The sequence below is a fragment of the Salvia miltiorrhiza genome, chromosome 6, assembly GCF_028751815.1.
Source record: "Salvia miltiorrhiza cultivar Shanhuang (shh) chromosome 6, IMPLAD_Smil_shh, whole genome shotgun sequence".
NCBI lineage: Eukaryota > Viridiplantae > Streptophyta > Magnoliopsida > Lamiales > Lamiaceae > Salvia > Salvia miltiorrhiza.
The window spans coordinates 18,475,371-18,495,606 of NC_080392.1; the positions used below are offsets into that span (position 1 = coordinate 18,475,371).

Here is a 20,236-nt window from a genome sequence, read left to right on the forward strand (position 1 = left end):
CTCAATGAGTTATTGAATGCTCTAGTTTCGGCGGAGGGAGTCATGGGCACGCGCAATGGGAAAGAGATCCTTGTTGCTGCCAAGGGATCTACTTCTTCGTCGAAAGGCGGGAAAAAGAAGTGGAAAGGTCCAAAGGGCAAGCATGACCATGAGGCTAGTGGGAGCGGTAAAGCCAAAGTTGATGGCCCTACCGGCGGCGTGAACAAGCCAACGGCCAAGGGAAAGTGCTTCAAGTGCGGCAAGGTTGGGCATTGGAAGAAAGATTGTCCAGTGCTCAAGGCAAAGGGACAAGGTACGTCACAAGTTTTGGTAACAGAAACATGTTTAGCTTCGTTTTCTACTCATTCGTGGGTAGTGGATACGGGGGCAACTGACCATGTTTGTTACACCTTGCAGGGGTTCAACCCAACAAGGGAGCTAGCAAGTGATGAGATCACCATCTCCATGGGCAATGCGTCGAAGGTCGCAGCTGTTGCTATTGGAGATTTATCTTTATGTTTTGGTGATGACATTTTAGTTTTGAGAGATATTTTATATGTGCCGGAGTTTCGGCGGAACATAATTTCTGTTTCAAAGTTGTTTTTGAATGGATATTCTGTTACTTTTGATGGGGGTGTCTCTATCATGAGAGATAACAAGATTATTTGTTCTGGAATTTTGAACAACTCTCTCTATACTATTACATGTCCAATGAATAACTCTGTCCATGTTGCATCTACATCACAAATTCTTCCAAATCCAAATAAGAGGAAGTATTATTCTCATGAACAATATACACATGCGTGGCACCTAAGGTTAGGCCACATCAATCTAAATAGGATCCAAAGGCTCGTTTCAAATGGAGTCTTGAAAGATTTTCAAGCTGTTCCATTTAGAACCTGCGAATCCTGTATAGAAGGAAAAATGACGGCAAGGCCTTTTAAGGCCAAGGGGAATAGGGCCTCGCATGTGTTAGAATTGATTCACTCTGACTTGTGTGGACCGATGTCCACTAGAGCTCGTGGAGGGTATGAGTACTTCGTCACTTTCATTGACGATTACTCAAGATATGGGTATATTTACCTACTTCAACGCAAGTCTGAATGCTTTGAGAAATTCAAAGAATTCAAGGCAGAAGTGGAGAAGAGAAGGGGTAAATCTATCAAGTCATTGCGGTCTGATCGCGGTGGCGAATACCTCGGAAACGAATTCTTACAGTACTTGTCAGAATGTGGGATTACATCCCAATGGACTGCACCGGGTACTCCCCAACAGAATGGTGTAGCAGAGAGAAAAAACAGAACTCTTATGGAAATGGTACGATCAATGATGAGTTATGCATCTTTGCCTATTTCGTTTTGGGGATATGCCTTGGAAACAGCGGTTTATTTGCTAAATAGGGTACCGTCCAAATCGGTTCCTAAAACCCCTATCGAGTTATGGTCAGGGCGTCAGCCCAGTTTGAACCATATAAAGGTATGGGGTTGTCCTGCATACGTGCTAGACAAGGAAGCGAAGAAATTGGAACCCAGGTGCGAATTGATGCTGTTTGTAGGATATCCTAAGGAAACGAAAGGTGCTTATTTTTATAATTCTAAGGATCAGAAAGTGATTGTTAGCACCAACTCACGATTCTTGGAGCATGATTATATAAATGAGCACAAGTCTAGGTCCGAGATTGTCCTTCAAGAAATCGAAGGCAATGGACAGGCGATTCCATCACCCCAGCCAAGTGTGCAAGTGAATGCACCACAAGACACTGCACAAACCATTGTCACAGCTGTACCACCACCGCTTCGTCGTAGTGGGAGGGTTGTAGTTCAACCCGATCGATTTATGTTCTTGGGAGAATCTTCGGATCTACTTCCTGTTGATGAACAAAAGGATGTCGACCCTGATAACTATAGACAAGCGATGAAAGATCAAGATGCAGATTCTTGGTACGAGGCCATGGTTTCTGAGATATAATCCATGGGTGCTATGGATGTATACGAAAAGATCGAACTACCAGATGGCTTTTTAGTTATAGGTAGTAGGTGGGTATACAAGAGAAAGAGAGATTCGGATGGCGAAGTCGCAGCTTTCAAAGCTAGACTGGTGGCGAAAGGTTATACCCAGGAACAGGGTATAGATTATGATGAGACCTTCTCGCCGGTTACCATGCTCAAGTCTATCCGAATACTTCTTGCCATAGCAGCCCACATGAACCTTGAGATTTGGCAAATGGATGTCAAGACCGCTTTCCTAAACGGTTTCCTTGAAGAAGGAAGGGACATCTATATGCAGCAACCTGAAGGGTTTGTGAAGAAGGGCGAAGAGCATCTTGTGTGGAAGCTTAAGAAGTCCATTTATGGACTTAAGCAAGCTTCGAGGTCATGGAACAAACGTTTTGACGAGGTCATTAAATCCTATGGATTTACTCGTTGTGAGAACGAAAGTTGCGTGTACCGTTTAGATGCCAATGGTGACGTGGTTTTCCTTGCACTTTATGTAGATGATATCCTCCTCATTGGCAACAATGTTGAGCTATTATCGGACATAAAGAAGTGGTTATCCGAACAGTTTCAAATGAAAGACTTAGGAGATGCAGCGTACATCCTGGGGATCAAGGTCGTTCGTGATCGCCAGAAAAGGATGTTGAGCTTATCTCAAGCGTCTTACATTGATACTGTGATTGCTCGTTTTAGCATGCAAAATGCCAAGAAAGGCTTGCTACCTTTTAGACATGGCATTCCTCTGTCTAAGGACATGTGTCCTAAGACGCCTAGTGAGGTTGAGGAGATGAGGAAGATACCCTATGCTTCCGCCGTAGGTAGCCTCATGTATGCGATGTTATGCACGAGACCTGATATTTGCTATGTCGTTGGCATGGTTGCAAGATATCAGTCGAACCCTGGACCAGGACACTGGACTGCGGTAAAACATATTCTCAAGTACCTGAAACGGACTCGAGATTATAGGCTAGTTTACCAGTCAGACAGTCTATTTCCTTTGGGTTACACCGATTCGAATTTCCAGGCTGACCGGGATGAGAAGAGATCTACCTCTGGTTATGTGTTTACCTTGGGAGGTGGAGCCGTATCGTGGCGGAGTGCAAAGCAGAAGTGCATTGTAGACTCCACCATGGAAGCCGAGTATGTAGCTGCTTCGGAAGCTGCTAAAGAGGCTGTATGGTTCCGGAACTACCTCTTGGATCTAGGAGTGGTCCCTAATTTGCCTAAGAGTATCATAATTTATTGTGATAACTCGGGTGCAGTGGCAAATTCTAAGGAACCCAGGAGCCACAAGGCGTCAAAACACATAGAGAGAAAGTACCACATCATACGAGAAATCGTAAACAGAGCAGATGTGCTAGTAGAAAAGATTGATACATTGGAGAACCTAGCTGATCCTTTCACGAAAAGCTTACCGCAAAAGACCTATGAGAAGCATGCTCGAGGGATGGGATTACGGTTGATGCCACCCACTTAGAGAAAAACTTTCAGTATAAGTGGGAGAGATGAAGTGAAGTTTTTGTAATAGCTAGTATTTAGACACATTGTATACTAAAAGTTTTGCTTTAGTATAAGTGGGAGATTGTTGGATTTGTATACTGAAAGCAAGAACTTTATGCTTGTATACAATGATTCCTGTTTTCACTATTCTTATCTCCTATCTGATTGTGTTCATGATTGCATATGTATGTTCTTTATCTCTGTATAAGTAGATTATATGGTGTGTTGTAGATCACAGAAGACCATATAATTGGAATAACCTTAAGAGATATAATATGATCACAGCCGAAATAACTCTAGGACAAGTTATTGGTTTAGGCTGCAGTATAGATGGAAGTAGTTTGTCTTGGCTACTTGTCTATACTGGTACGTCATTACGTATTGATAGGACCACAGTTTGAGATGTATTCTTCTATCTGACTTAAGTGAAGAATCAAGATCTCGGTGACTCATAAATCTTAATACTAATAAGTATTCAGATATATATGTTAACTCGTATATCACTTTGACTTACTATGGGTGAAAGTTATATACTAACTCGAGTACTCTGTATCTTGGGTGATAGCGGTTAATATATGATATTTGATTATCTGTATTAGTACCCGTATCCGGTATAGGATAATGACATTCCCTTAAGGAGCTCAATAAGGTTTATTACGCTAAACCCTGCAGGTTGATTAAGTTCAGGCGTAATAATAAAGTTTGAGTGGTACTGCTTAAGGAATTATTAAGAGATTAATTAATTTAAGCTGTCAGAACTCTAATTAATTAATGGATGTCGGATATTTTAAATACGGAGATTTAATAAGTCTAAATACAAGCCCCCGACTCATCACCGGCAATAAAGGGGTAAGTCAGTATCGGTTCTCTAGTGGAATGAACTGATATTTATAAATTAATTATGGTCTGGGCTGACCATGGATGAATTAATTTATTTGAGGCCCATCTTTATTCCTTGTATCTGGTCCCTGGGCTGGCCCAATATCTCCTAGCCCAAGAAGACAGAATTTTCGGCCCTCACTAAGAAAGTGGCGCCTCCTCCCATTTTCTGTATTATAAAATACAGCTGTCAGCTCTCAGGAAAATACACTGATAAAAATTAGGGTTTTTGAGAGCAGAGGGAGGCGCAGAAACGTGAGTGATCTTTCTGCCTTGGGAATTTCCATAGCTCGTTGTCCATCCAACGTTGGGAATTGAGCGGGATACAGTCGAGAAGATCATAGCTGGAGTCAAATTCTTTCGACACGATCATCAATAGTTTGTGCATCCGATTCTCAAGTAAGTTTTTCCTAACACCTGTGTGCAGCTGTTAAATTCATAGGAGCATGTTAGGATTTAATCGTTGTATGATAAATTAATAATAACCAAGAAACGATCATCGGGCAAAGTGGAACGTTAATTCAATTTAATATTCCTTCAACAAGGAATGTAGAACATCCCAGGATCTCCACATTTTGTCGGCATATCTCTTTGTAAGACCGCGGATACAGACTCTCCCACTTGAAATTTCGCATCATCAGTGTACTTGACTTTCCTAGTGCAGAGTTCCTTGAGAAACTTCGCATATCTGGGCATAGAGCGTAGTGCAACCAAGAGGGGCATATTGACCTCCACCTTCTTGAAGATTTTGACCAGTTCGGTTAGCTCTTCCTTTTCTTGTTCCTTGGCTGCTCTACCTGGGAAAGGAAGTATGGGCTCGGTCTGGCTTGATTTCCCTTTTCCCTTCTCTGTCGCCTTTCGCGTTGCCTCTTTCTCTCTGGCAAATTCTTCTTCATCTGCTGATCCCATTCCGACTTGTTCGTTGATCTCCAGCTTCTCTTGATCTTTTTCTTTCACAATTTCGGGCAACTCTTTTCCCCCTCTGAGCGTCATGGCATTCACCTTCTTCACCTCCACTTGGGATGGGAGTGTCACTTGCTTGCTTTCAAGTCTGGCGACTGCTTGGGCAAGATGTGATAGTTGGGAGTTCACATTCTGCATTCCTCCTCTTGTCTCCATTATGAACTTTTCGGTCTCACTCTGGAACTTCACTTGTTGCTGTGCCATTTGATGCACTAGCTCTGATAGGGAGGATCCTCTTGCCTGTTGAGGTTGTTGCGAGTATTGTGGTGGGTTACTCGTCTGTCCTTGGTTTGGCCCCAAATAGTGGTTGTTGCCGTACCTAAGGTTCTCATGTTGCCTCCAGCCTTGATTGTTATACTGCTGTCTGTAGGGCTCAAAAGGTTTCTGGTTCTGCCCTCCATTGTTTCCTCCTGATTGTTGTCCAATAGCATTAAGCTCTTCATCTTCGAAAAGTTGTGGACATTCATCAGTTGCATGTGAAGTCGCCATGCAAAGCTGGCATGCCTTCACAGATTTCCGAATGTTGGGAATTCCCTGATTGGGTGCTCCTTGGTTCGTCATAAACTTCTCGAACATGTTGCACAGCTTGTCCAATTTATCGTCTTGAGCAGAGGTGGCTGGTGTCAGAGGAGTCCTGACTATAGTTCCTTCCTCATCTCTCGATTCCTCTGCCATGTCGGCTATGAGCTTGAAAGCTTCCGCTGCTGATTTGTTTAAAATTGATCCTCCACATGCAGCGTGTAACCATTGCCTATCTTGCCTCCGGAGTCCTCCCACGAAATACCGAATAAGATCATGATCCGGTATCTGGTGTTGTGGGCATTTGGCCAGCATCTGCTTGAACCTTCCCCAGTACTCATATAAGACTTCTGCTGATCCCATCTTTATATTGCTTATTCGAGTTCTCAAATTCTGAATCCGGGCAGCTGGAAAGTATCGCTCCAAAAACTTGCTCTGTAGCTCCTGCCATGTTCGAATGCTTCCTTCGGGTAGATCATACAACCATTCCCTCGCTCCTTCTAACAGAGAGAACGGAAAAGTAAGGAGTCGGATGTATTCACCAAGTGCTGGGCTGGCGGTGCGCACTGTTCCACATGCCATCTCAAAATCTTGTAAATGCCTTTGAGGGTCCTCTCCAGGCATATCACTGTATTTGGGCAAAATCTGGATAAGCGTATGCTTCAACTCCCAATTTCCAGTGATCTCCGGCAGTACTATGGCTGAGGGCCGGAGGTTCAGGTTGCTTGGAAACATCATGTCTCGGAGTGTTTTGTTTGCATTGGCATTCTGCCCCTCTGGATTATCCGCCATCTCTCCCTCTGCTACTCTCTGCCTCTCTCTGGTTTGTAACTGTCTCTCTCTGGCTTGTGCCTCTTGCTCTGCCCTGCGTCTAGCAGCGTTGTTCTGTCGAGCAAGTCTCTCAACCTCCTCGTTAAACAAGAGATCTTCGTTACCTGTACTCCTGGTACGACGCATGCAAAAACGTGAAGGCAAAACTCACTAAAAAAATTACTAGCGCTCTCAGTTCCCCGGCAACGGCGCCAATTTGACGGAGCTGTCGTTTGAGCTTCGTGCAAATAAATTTATCCTGTGCCCACAACTAGACTAGCTAGTGGTAAGTCCAGAGTCGAATCCACAGGGAACTGAGCAGTAATTTCTCCTGCAAGGGTGTCACTAGAAAGGCTTTGTATTCTGCAAGGTTCTGACCACAACGAGCTTATGGGCAGAACAGGGTTTCCGACTAAACTGAAATAACAAGGTAAACGAATCAAATAACAAAACAATTCTGACTTGGGTTCGAATCACTAAACATGAATTAACACTCGATCATTGGTGCAAAGATTAATCACTATATTTACATACCAGTGGTTATAGGCATAAGAATTATTGTGTCCCTATTGTCACTTGTCACGCACACAACAACCCCTCGCCCAATCTATCCTTTCATTTTATGATCCCTTAGAAGGGTCAGCTAATGGAAATCAACTACCCCGGGCAACATCCACGCTCTCTGCGATGGCCTATCGCTAGTTGTGCTTTGCCCAGAATGCTTTAAGGACTAGATAGACCCACTTGACTCTTACACCAATATTTCACAGCAGTCACGGCTCCAGCACCAGTTGTACTATTTTGGAGGTTGATGGCAACTCGCCTTTTTACCCAAAGTATTACTTGTGACCAAAACTTCCTAGTTAACTAGTGATCAATTAATTAACCAAGTTATTAAAGTCTTATGGAATCAAACCTAGTGTATCGGGAATATGTTCATATAGTTATTATGCTCAAATTAGACCTCTCGAGTTTATTCATTCATGCTTAGATCATCTTACCCCAAATCAGAATATAAAACTTAGCCAACCATAACGTAAATAACACAAACAAAAGAAGTAAAGGAAAACATAACTGGAATTGAAATTACTTGAATGTAAATGCAAGTACCTACGGCCGAAAGTGCCGTGGAAAACATAAACAGCAAAGTTTTAGAAAAATGCCCACAGCTTGGGCTAGCTTCCACTCTTTATTAATGCACAATATATCGGGGATTCAGCACCCCTTGCTTGTGAAACTCTTCGGGTATTTATAGGAGTCATTAGGGTTCGAAGGCCCAGCCCATTACGTGCGGCTGGATCCATGCAAGCATGGAGATGCGTATCCTTTTTCAGACCTAATCTTCATGAAGATATGCTTCCTTTTGGATAAGGCATTGGTTTGGCCTTATCAGTCTCTTTTGGATAGCTGCCGCCTTCCGCCCTTTTCGGACTCCCTGGAGTGCTTCGGAGAATTCTTCTGCTCGGAGGATTCTGCTGCTCGGATGATTTCTCTGGCTTCCTTGACTTCTCCCCGCTGGCGTCAGAGGAATCGCTTCCCCGCTGGCGTCAGAGGAATCGCTTCCCCGCTGGCGTCAGAGGAGTCGCTTCCCCGCTGGCTCTTCTCTTCTCTAGACCCCTTGAATCCTCTGGCCTTTGTCTCTGGCGGCCTGGTTCCTCTGACCTGGCCGACTTCTCTGCTCTGGCAGACTCCTCTGCTCTGGCACTTTGAATTCTCTGCTCTGGCACTTTGAATTCTCTGCTCTGGCAGACTCCGTTTCTCTGGCCTGGCAGACTCCTCTGCTCTGGCACTTTGAATTCTCTGCTGCCCCGGCAGACTCCGTTTCTCTGGCCTTTTGACCTCTTCCCCTCAAGCTGATCCCTGCCATTGAATTACGCCCTCCCAGGCGACCAAACGACACAAACACAAGGGAAAAGACTCGATCTAGACTTAAAACACACACGAAAACAGAGCACAAACCTGGGCTCATCAGTGGAATGTTGATAACATTCATGGTGTCAACATTTCTGGGTTGCAACCAACATTCCGGAGTCTGCCTTGACTCCATACTTTGACTCTCCATTGGTAATTGTATATATTTAATCTTTACCTTCCTTTCACGTTTTATTATTCTTTGGTTGTGGAATAAAGGTTTTATGCTTGTTGACCACGTTTTTAATAAGTGGAAAGGTGGTTTATCATGGTCCAAAGTAGTGGGCTGTTAGTTCCTATTTTTCAGGACCCATGATCTCTCAACCAACATTCCAGACTGGTCGACTGGCAGTTTTCGGAGGTGGATTGTGGCGGTTATAGGAAGCTTCTGGAAGTGGGAAGTGGAGGAAACTAACCACGACATGAAGGTCTATAAAAGCAGCAAGAAGCCTCATTCATCCTTACGTTTTGGGAGTGCGTTTTCACCGGCCTAACATTCGTTCACAACCAACTCGTCACTTTTGTCTTGCTGCAAACATGACACCAGTTCTTCAAACCTTGCTTTGACGGAGGAGTCTTAGGCAGCCAATCTGTAAAGGCTTACTCTGTATTGACGGGAGGTCAAGGGTAAGGGTTGAAGATCGAGGACATTGGAGCGTAGCAGACTGCTTTGTTCGAGTAACATTTGTTATTCAACTGTTTTGGTTTTCTGTGTTGATTCAACACTTTAGTGCAGATTCTAGATAGGTAGATTTATCTTAGGCAGCCAATCTGTAAAGATAGATTACCAGAGAGATCTGAATTTGTAGTTTGTATTGTTGATGATCATAGTGAATTTAGCCATGAGGCACTCACGGGTTATTTATAATCCGTGAAAAAAGTATTTCTGTGTGTTATTACTTTCCGCTGCATGTTGGTTACAATGTTATTAACATTCTGTTGATAACATTGCATCCAACATTACTCTTTTCTTTACACAGTTTTACTTTGTTGGTAATTTGGGGCACTAAACTCTTTCAACTATTAGGAAACTTCTCTTACTTATATTTCTCTAATGGACTTAAGTGTTTTAGTCCTCACTAGTTTAGACTGAAGGGACAAAGACTGAAGACCAACAGATTGAAGACTGAAGAGTAAAGGCAGCACAACTGAAGCATATTGAACTGAACTATCGAAGGATGCACCCTGACTGAAAATCATCAGTCACCAGTCAGAGATACTCATGCAATTCATGTCATAGTCAAACTGGAGTTCCAATCAAGTACCAGTCGACACTCTACGTCAGACTGAAGTAAAGAGTATCAGATACGCCGCATTAAATGCTTCTGCAACAACATTAAATGCCGAGAATTTGAAGATCGTCCTTACAAGTACCAGAATTCCACTTTTCGTGTAAAGATGCAGAAGCACCATACTCCAAGAACAAGGCAATTCAAATATTTGCTACAAGGAGTATTTGAAGATTGCCACGTCAACCCAAGAAGTGGCATTCTCTCACAACGGCAGAAATCCTAAAGACCATCTTTCCAACGGATCTATTTAAGACTTCGCCTATAAATAGATCTTGAGGAACGCCTGCAATCCTCACCGATTCAAGACATACGTTGAAACTCTGTCAAAATAACAATCGTAGATGTTGATAGTGTGATAGTTGTTGATGTTATTGGTGAAGATAATGTTGATAATTTTGATAATGAAGATGATGAAGCTGAATACTTTTCTAGTGATAAATCTGATTCCAGTGATGATGATGACTTTTTCGAAGATACTATACCAACATATGAGAATGAAACTGATTAGGTAAGTCTGATTAGTTAATTTAATTTCTTATGTTTTTATCTCGTTAGTTTATTTTGTGTGGCGTTTATGGATTTAATTCAGAATTTGGTACTGTTAATAGGGTAATTTGATAAAGCTATGATCGATATCAATATTGGCTTAATTAACAAATTTGTTGTTTGCGTGATCTTTAATTCGTCTAATGATGTAAAACATTAACAAACGCTTTGCAACCTGAGAATCTCTTGTTGGATTCCTGTAGTACTCATAAAGTGTCAGATTTTGGATTAAGTGCATTTTCAATAGAAGTCCATGTTAGTTGTTTGTAGCTTGTGTCCATTGCATTTGTCTAACACAGATACATTCGGTACTGAAATATTACCTTCTCTAAAGATCTATATTATATGGTCTGGCTGCTGAAAATATTTATTCATATTTTATAGTTTAGTCTATATATTTATTTCCATTTCCATTTATCCCTCAACATGACATATGTCTTCAATCTGTCTTTTGTAATAGCCTGGTTTTTTCATGTTGGATCCCTGTTTAAAGTTTTTAATTTGATTTTGTTGTGTGGCATCCTTGTTTGTGCCACAAAAAACTGGTATTTGGCATCAATATCTAATAGTACATATGAGTGTGATTGCTTGGAAAGCAAAAGTGCAAATTGAATATCTGATGATGATTTTTCTGTAGGATGATGGACTGCTTCATACAACTCGTAGCACACCAAATTATGTAGCACCTAAGGTATTTGGATCATAGTTTAAGAAAAGTTAAGTTGGCTCTTTAGTTTAAAGCAAGTGTGATGTGTTTTTCCCTTCAAGTGGTCACCGATAAAGGCTATGATGGCACTTCAGCATATGTATAGTCTTGTGGGGTTATTCTTTTTGCCCTGATGGCTGTTTCTGAAAAAAAAATGCAAATTTAGTTAGGTTATATACTCTTTTACCATCTTGTCATATTTGATGTAGAATAGTCCAAAGTCTGCACTTTCATGATCGCATATAATTGAGTTCCACCTGCACTTTCAACGGGTTATGGCTAGTAAAACTAAGGTCTACCTTCTTCTGGAATATGTTGATGGGGGTGAACTCTTTGATAAAATCGTAAGTTGTCAGTATTTAGTATTTCAAACTATGCAATGATTTGCTTGCAATCGACAATGTCATTCCCTTCAAATGCGATATGTTTTTTTATTAGTTTTTTTCAAAGATGAAAGTATCAAACTTACGAGGAAATGTATAGGATGATGAAAGTATAATGTATTGGCATAGTGACTCACCTCAAAACACCTATTGAATTGACTCGCAATCGTACGAGGTCAATTACAGTAGAATAAGCTAACTCAAGTCGTACTCTCAACGAAGGCTAAGCAGGGACTTCACTCATGTTGCACACAATTAACAAGAAATTAAACCTAAACACTCTAATCAATATTTTGGGTCTGACACTCTCTCTCATTAACTAGCACGTAATTGAAATAAAGCATATAAAACTATCTAGGCAAAAATCAACTGTAAATAAGCAACAATGAAATAACATGTAGTTCTACGCTAAGGTTTTTCAATATAGCAATAATTTAATAACATAAACCAACAAAATAAACATTAATTATCTATACAATAATCTAAATCATAAATAAGAATTAATCTAAAGAGCATACGGATAGCAATAACAGATGTTATATTGAAATCAAATATCTAAGAGTTTTATCTAGGTAATAAATGGAAACTTACAATAATAATGATAACTGGAAAATAAATCTCTAACTACTGAATTAATCTAGGCGTAAGGATGAAAATTAAAGCAATAACCCTAACTAGGAATTCTGGTGTTTGGATCGATGGCTAGAACTGCCTCCGAAAAAGTGTAAGTGTAACCTAGCAGAAGAGAAGTCCAGCTCTTTTATACTCCCCAAAGTGAAAACACTCATTTCTTAAAGTTAACGGGAAGTGCACGGGCGTGGGCGCGGGCGCAGGCGTGGGCAGATTGCGCGGCGTGGGGTTGATGTGAGCACGCGGCACGGGATGTTTGAGCACCCGCAGGGCTTGGCGTAGTGTGCGGCGCGGGGTGTTTGAGAGTCGCGGGGGCAGCGCTGGAAGAAGGCAGCGACACCGGGGGTTTCTAGCGCCGCGGGGAGTGGATGTGAGAAGGTTGCACGGCGAGGGGGTGTTTGAGCGGTGCTGGGCGCTAAAGATCACGCGACCACGCCGCGGGGAATTCGTATCTAGGGCCCACATGGGGTGCAAACCTGCCTTTTTCCCACGGTCGTGGCGGTGACCGCAGATGCGAACGCGGCGGAGAATTAGTTCGCCCGCAGTTGGTCCCACGGCCGCAGCCCGGACCACCAGTTCAGGGGTGCAGTCTGTATCAAAATGGTCCTACGGCCGCGGCTGCGCGGGTGGTGACCGCGGGGTCCTGGGCTCTGTGCACAGTCCGTTCGTTTGACTCTGTTCTCCCTCGTTCGAACTCCAATTTGGTCGTCGTTTGCGCTCACGAATTCCTCTTGAGATGCACTTCAACCTAATGTTTTCTTAATTCTCTAATTTATCTTTGATTTTTCCTGAAATCACACCAAAATTACATCTAAGAATTAAATCTTCATAAAACTCAACATTAAGGCACAAACAAGCATTCACAAGCAAAACATGAAGGAAAATGATAACAATTCATACGAAATGGAGGTACGAAAACCATGTTTGTCAATGGTGGACTTCAAGATGGAAAGTGGGTATAAATAAAAAGTCCATAGTTGGTGTACCAACAAAGGTTCTGTGGTATTTTTCACCAGTACCAAGGTTTCAACGAATGTTTCAAACTAAAGAAATTTCTGAGGATCTAACTTGGCACGACGATAACAAAATCCGTGATGGTTATCTTTGTCATCCTGCTGATGCATCTACATGGAAATTGGTGGACAATAAATAATAAGAGTTTGGTAAAGAGGCCAGAAATCTTCGATTAGCTTTAACAATCGATGGTATGAACCCACATATAATGATGTATTCAAAATATAGTTGTTGGCCAATTATACTTAGTTGTGCATGAAGAGAAAATTTATGATGTTAACTTTGTTGATTTCTGATCCCAAAGTACCGGAAATAGCATTTATGTTTACTTGACACCTCTTATTGATGACTTGATAGATTTGTGGGAGGTAGGCGTCCAAGAATATGATGCATATCGTCAAAAGATGTTCACACTCAGAGTTGTTCTTCTGCGGACAATCAACGATTTTCCCGCCTTTCAAAACTTTTCTAGGTGCAGCGTGAAAGGATATAAGATATGTCCTGCACGTGTTAATGAAACCTCTTCTAAGTGGTTGCCATATAGTAGAAAGGTATCCTGTACAGGCCGTACAAGTCTTTTTACCTGAATTTCATCCATATCGACGATGAAACGAAAGATTTTGGCTTACAAGAGTTTGGGCATGCCCCAAAACCATTGATTGACCATGAAGTCTTAAAATAAATAGAGGAGTGCCAGAACGTGTGTGGAAAGAAGAATCTGAACAGGTCCAAGAAGAGGAACAAAGAGGACACAACAACGCCTTATGTGGAAAACAATTGTTTTAAGAAGAAGTCGATATTCTTTGATCTTGAGTATTGGGAACATTTACATATTTGTCACATGATGGACATTGGGAAAGATGTGTGCGAAAGTGTAATTGGTGCATTACTTGACATAACTCCGTAAAACAAATGATGGAATTTCAACGAGAAAATACTTGGTCGACATGGACGTGATGAGTGAGTTAGCACCAATGCCTAAAGGGAAAAGAATATTTTTGCCTCTTGCATGTTATACATTAAGCAAGAAAGATAAGATGAAGGTTTATATTTCATTTCTTGGGATGAAAGTGCCCGATGGATATTCTTCAAATGTTAGTAAACTTGTATCGATGAAGGGCTTGAAAGTTATTGAACTTAAATAACATGATTGTCATACCTTGATGTAACAATTGCTTCCAGTGGTTATTCACGGTGTTTTGCCTAGTCACGTAAGGATTTCCATCACTATGTTGTGTTTCTTCTTTGATGAGATATGTGACAAATTGATTGATGTGCAAAAGTTAGAAGAAATACATCTTGTACGAGAAGTTAAGTTATGTGGACCGGTATGGTACAGACGGATGTACCCATTTGAAAGATTTATGAAAATCTTGAAAGGGTATGTACGAAATTGTAATTGTCCAGAAGGTTGTATTGTTAAATGCTATGTTTGTGAAGAGGCCGTGGAGTATTGCTCTGAATATTTATCCAACGTACACATCATAGGATCTCATCAAACAATCTTAAGCCCGGCCTAATAAATCCTCGGTCAAAAGCGAGATTGAAAACAATCACTGGTGAATAATGAGAGCAAGCTCATCGATATGTGGTGACACACAATAATGATATTGATGAATATATTGAGTAAGTTACCTATATTATCTTTTTTTGTTCTACTTCAAATCATTACTACTTTCAATTCTCATAATATATTTTATAGCGAACGCTAAGAACATTTGAAAGCAATGTTTCCCAAGAACGCTAAGAAGATGAAGTGGATCCAAGATGAACACAATCGATCGTTTATTAGTTGGCTACGTGAACATGTAAGTAACATAAGTTCAAGTTCAGCGGAGTATCTGATAAATTTAGGAGCATGTTTGTTTGTCCTAGGAAACAAGTACTAGAATATTCTAGCTACTTGATTGATGGTGTTACGTTTCATACAAGAAAATGTGATGATTCCATTATTCAAAAATAATGAAGATCATGAGAAATATGGAAGGAGTTGAAGCACTTGCGAGTTGTAAAAATAGCAGAGTTTTTGATAATCTTCTCATTTGAATCATCTTGGGTACTTATAGACCCTCTTCAAAATAGTTCTATTGGAGGAGAATGTCTTCAAAAGAGTGGTAGTTGGCTTTGAAAATAATCCCGTTGAGTTTCATATATGAGAGGACGTTTCTGGCATTCTACAGATCCATACAAGGCGATGTAGACATGTAGCATTGTTCCTCGTACCTTGTTGTCCTTTCTTTTGAAAAGGTAAGATCTTCATTAAATGACGTATCTTCCACTTAAATGCTCTAGTTTGCTTTGGAGATGATGTGTGTTGGGTCCCGGTGGGGTACTGAACTAGTGTATGGGGGAAATACACCAGTAGGTTATTTTTACAAAACTGAAACTGATGTGAACAGTGAATGAAAAATCAGTTTAAGAAAAGGTTCAAGGCTAAGACTGATAATGAGTTAGTCAATTAACTTCAATGTGAAGAGCTAGTCGACAAACTGAAGTTCAAATAAGGGTTCAGCCTTTTCAGTTTTGAAATCAGAGTAGTGTTAGAAATCTTACTGACTGTCTTTAGACTTGTCAGCTAGACTGATAACACTTAAGCGAAAGCGATTTTGAAATAGCCTTTAGTGAAACAAAGTATCAATTTGTAAAGTTTGTCCTTTAGATTATCAGTATTCAGTGTATAGCAAAATTAGTGCACATATATGAACTGAAAAACTGAAAGCAGTAAAGGCTATTTCAAAAATCGCACATATGTGAAATTTAGGTGGTTCGGAATACTGATTCCTACTTCCACGGTCAGTTGATCACACTGACAATCGACTAAGCTTATGCTTACGGGTGCACAGCAAACCTTCTACTGAAAAACTCTTTTCAATGCCAACACATTGGGTTGGACTTCTCTTCCTTAGCTTATTGGTGCTAAGTAAATCACACGCTTAGCTTACGGGTGCTAAACAACCTAGTGTTCAGACAACTGCCTCGAACACTCTCTCAAATGCTTTTTTCTCTCTCTTGAAAAGGGGGTTCGAATTCCAACTAGGATTACTAAGAACAGGCACTCAGTAATCAGTTTCTAGGCTAATGATTTTGAAAGTATATGCCTAAGAAAACTAAGAGAATGTATATTATCAGTTAGACTGATAGTTACAACGGTGAGTATTCTCTTATTCGATTCAAACTGCTTGCAGTGAAGTTGTTGGCTCTTGAGTTCGACAGAGTTTCAACTTGTGTGTTGAATCGGCGAAGAATGAGGTTGATCCTTAGCTCTATTTATAGGCAGAGTCCTGAGAAAGATCCGTTTGAGGAAGGTCTATCTTCAGTTTTCTGCCGTTGTGACTCATATTCAAATCTGGGCTTAGGTCCTCAGCAACATGAAAAAGAAAACTCCGCACTCCGAAGAACAATTCTGCAGATCTTAGTATTAAATGCAGTTGTACTTGGAGTCAACTGCTTACTTTCCACGTGGCTTCTTTTGAAACATATGAAACACCCTTAAAATGAGAATTAGTTTGGGACAGAGAGTAAGTCCGAGGTTTCAACTGATACTTTACTATCCCACGTGGCATGTATCAGTGTTTTCCTAACACTGATACCGCAGTATACGTGTCATTCAATATGAGTCAACAGTCTTGAGTCTGTTGGTCTTCAGTTTAACTGGATCTTCAGTCTTCAGTCTTCAACTTTTCAGTCTTTAGATTTCGATCTTCAGTATTTGCCTATACTCTTTAATCTAGCTAAAAACATGGACTCTAACACTTGAGTCCAAAATTACTCTAGTCTAGTGAAAATAAACTAAGTGTTTTGGAATCATCAAAATAAGGGTAGGATATTTTTATTAATTTCCCAACAATGTGACATCCATCTTGATGAATTAGTGAGTCAGTCCAAGCTGATATCAGTGAGTTGATCAGTAAGCTGATTAATTGGATGCAGAATCCTTCAGTCATTAAGATTATATCAGCATAAACATTTTTACCTGCAAACTGATATATGTCAGTTATATCAAGTAAGTAAAGGTATATGGCATACACATCAATTAGGGGTTTTGGTATAATTCATAATGCCTTCTGAATTTTCCCAACACTCATCCATACCATCAGTACCAAGATATGTTGGGTAAGGATTGGTACGATTAGTAAGAATGGAACCATTAGCACAATTCGTGTCACCCGCTCTGAGATCTGTTCCACTACTACGAGGAACAAGTGGTACAAAAAATCCAAGTACGCAGGATTGGGGTGAAGAAGACAACAATATCCAATCTTCCCCAATTTTTCACCATCGCTCTCGCACGAAGTTTTCCCCAATGCAAAAAAGTAAAGGAAATGATGAAAAATAAAGATTTAGTTTATGGATTTAGTTAGATTTTTGTGTTAGTTATGAGATTTGTAACATTTCGCATTAATTTTGCTCATATGATTTGTAATTGTATTGTTTGGGAAATGAAAAAAGTGTTGATTTTAATTTTATTCCTCAATTAAAGTTAGATTTGTTGGAACAAACTCTAAGTCTATAGATTTTAATTTATTGTGACAACATCAAGGACGAATGGTACGAAATGACATATTCGTACCATTCTTCCCAAGTGCTGGCGTGACAGACCTCGGGACAAATAGCATAAAATGAAATATTCATATAACATTCGTGCCAAACACTTGGCGCGACAGACATTGGAACGAATGGTGTGAAGTGTCGCACCATTCGTCCCAATGCTTGTCGCGCCAAATGTCTGGCACAAATGGTACGAGTATTTCATTTCGCGCCATTCGTGCCAAGTGTTGGTTTTATTAGAACAAGTTGCGACATTTTTATGGGACGATTGGCGTGAATATTTCATTTCGCACCATTCGTCCCAAGTGTTTCCGCAATAAACATTAAGACCATTAGTGCGAAATGACCTATTCGTGGTAACATTAGTTTGACAGACCTTGGCATGAATGGTGCGAATAGGTCTTTACGTACCATTCGTCCCAATATTTGACACAATAGCACTTGGCGTGACAGAATTTGGCGTGACAGAATTTGGGACTAATGGTGCGAAATGGAACATTCTTACCTTTCATCATATATGTTTGCACGTCAAAAATTTGAAATAACACGGACTAACACAACTTTGAAATAATACAAATTCGAAACAACATTTTATTCATCTGTTCGTTTTACTACAAATCCAACTACAAATCTCACAAAACATATCACAATATAAAATGAAATCTCGCAAATCTAACTATATGCCATTACTAAATCTACAATGATTTTAGATGGATACAACCGATTGCCTCGGTGAATCCATGTTCAGGGCTATGGGTGGTGCTAATGGAACTGTTGGCCCGTTGAAGCAACAAATCTTGGAACGGTTGGTATGAAATCGTTCCAGATCTTGTTGAAAAAATTATGATGTTTTTGATTAGATCCCAAAACCCATGAAATTGATGATGATATGCCAAAGTTCTATCTTGTAGTGTAGATTAGCTCATATGTTAGGGAGCGTGTTTTTTTATGTTTACGGGATATCAGGTTGGTGAGTGAGCTGATGGATCAGCCAGACAACCTTCAAGGCCAGCTGAAGAACCGAAGAAGTTCTTCAAATACTAGGAAATCAATGGATAGAGGATCAACTGATGACATCCGACTAAAGACATGGCTCCACCAATTTAGAAGTACCATGTAGGTCCTAAAATTAGGAAAATGAAAAGCAAAGTCAACCTACACGGCGTGACAAAGCAGAGAAGACATTTAATGCTCCAAATTCGGCATTAAATGAGTATCTTAGTTTTTTCTAGAAGATAGTACATCCTCATACAGCCATCCGTTGTGTTAAAAGAGGGGAATATCACTCACTGATGATCATCATGATAAGATGGTGAATGTGAAATATAAGTTCCTTCATCACCAACATCAACTCACATTATCCTTTCATGATCAAAACCAAGAAGAAGAAGACAACGACGACGAGGATTATGGAAAAAAATCAGAAGAATTATTATGTGATGGGTGCATTACTCCTATATTTTCATCATCAGATAAGTACTACTACATGAGTTGCAGTGAATGCAAATACAATCTTCACATGGCATGCTTCCACATGCCATCTAAGATCTCATATCCTCTCCACAAACGTCATCCATACCTATTCCTTCAATCATCCAGCTGTAATGCATGGGAGTGGAAACAGTGTTGGGTCTGTGGCTACGATATAAATGGGCTATTCTAAGCTTGTACAGAATGCTAATAGATCAGCCAGACAACCTTCAAGGCCAACTGAAGAGCCGAAGAAGTTCTTCAAATACTAGATAATTAACTGATAGAGGATCAACTGATGACATCCGACTGAAGGCATGGCTCCACCAATTTAGAAGTGCCATGTTGGTCCTAAAATCAGGAAAATAAAAAGCGAAGTCAACCTACGGGCGTGACAAAGCATAGAAGACATTTAATGCTCCAAATTCGGCATTAAATGAGTATCTTGCTTTTTCCTAGAAAAAAGTACATCCTAGTACAAAGATTTTGCAGAAGCATCTATCGTTAGTATATGGATGCTCAGTATCCTAATACAGCCATCCGTTGTGTTAAAATGGAAGATTTTTTGAAGCAACCAACCGAGGATTTGAAGACCTTCTCTCCAACAGAAATATTCAAGCCCTCTTCTATAAATATTCCTAGGCATTCAACGGAGTGACTACTAAAACCGTTGCTAATTTGATTCTACAAGTGGTCAAACCTTCAAGCTTTCATCCACAAGATTTCATGGATGGAGCGAGTAACATATTTGTATCATTTGTCTCATTCTCGATCGCGCCAAGTGTTTGCACGAATGGTACCTAATAACATATTCGTACAATTTGTCTCAATTTCAAGTGCTAATTTTATTATGATAAATGCTGAAACGAATGGTACTTAGCACAAAAGATTTTAGCATGAATGGTACGAATATGTTATTTTTTTTACCATTCTTCATAATATTTGGCACGACAGCTACTAGGACGAATTATTCAAATATAACATTTCGTACCCTTCGTTCCAAAAATTAACAAAAAGTTATCTATTGAATTGAGACATATAAATAAGAAAACATGATTTATTAAATTGGGACGAAGAGTGTATTAATTATTA

The 20,236-nt window shown here is 40.3% G+C and overlaps 1 protein-coding gene across 1 annotated transcript; it reads right to left on the reverse strand.

The window, feature by feature from the left end:
- Positions 1-4,889: 4,889 nt before the first annotated feature.
- Positions 4,890-6,791, reverse strand: LOC130990603 (uncharacterized). Its single transcript, XM_057914828.1, has one exon. It carries the CDS (start codon positions 6,789-6,791, stop codon positions 4,890-4,892), a length of 1,902 nt encoding a protein of 633 aa, XP_057770811.1.
- Positions 6,792-20,236: the final 13,445 nt, after the last annotated feature.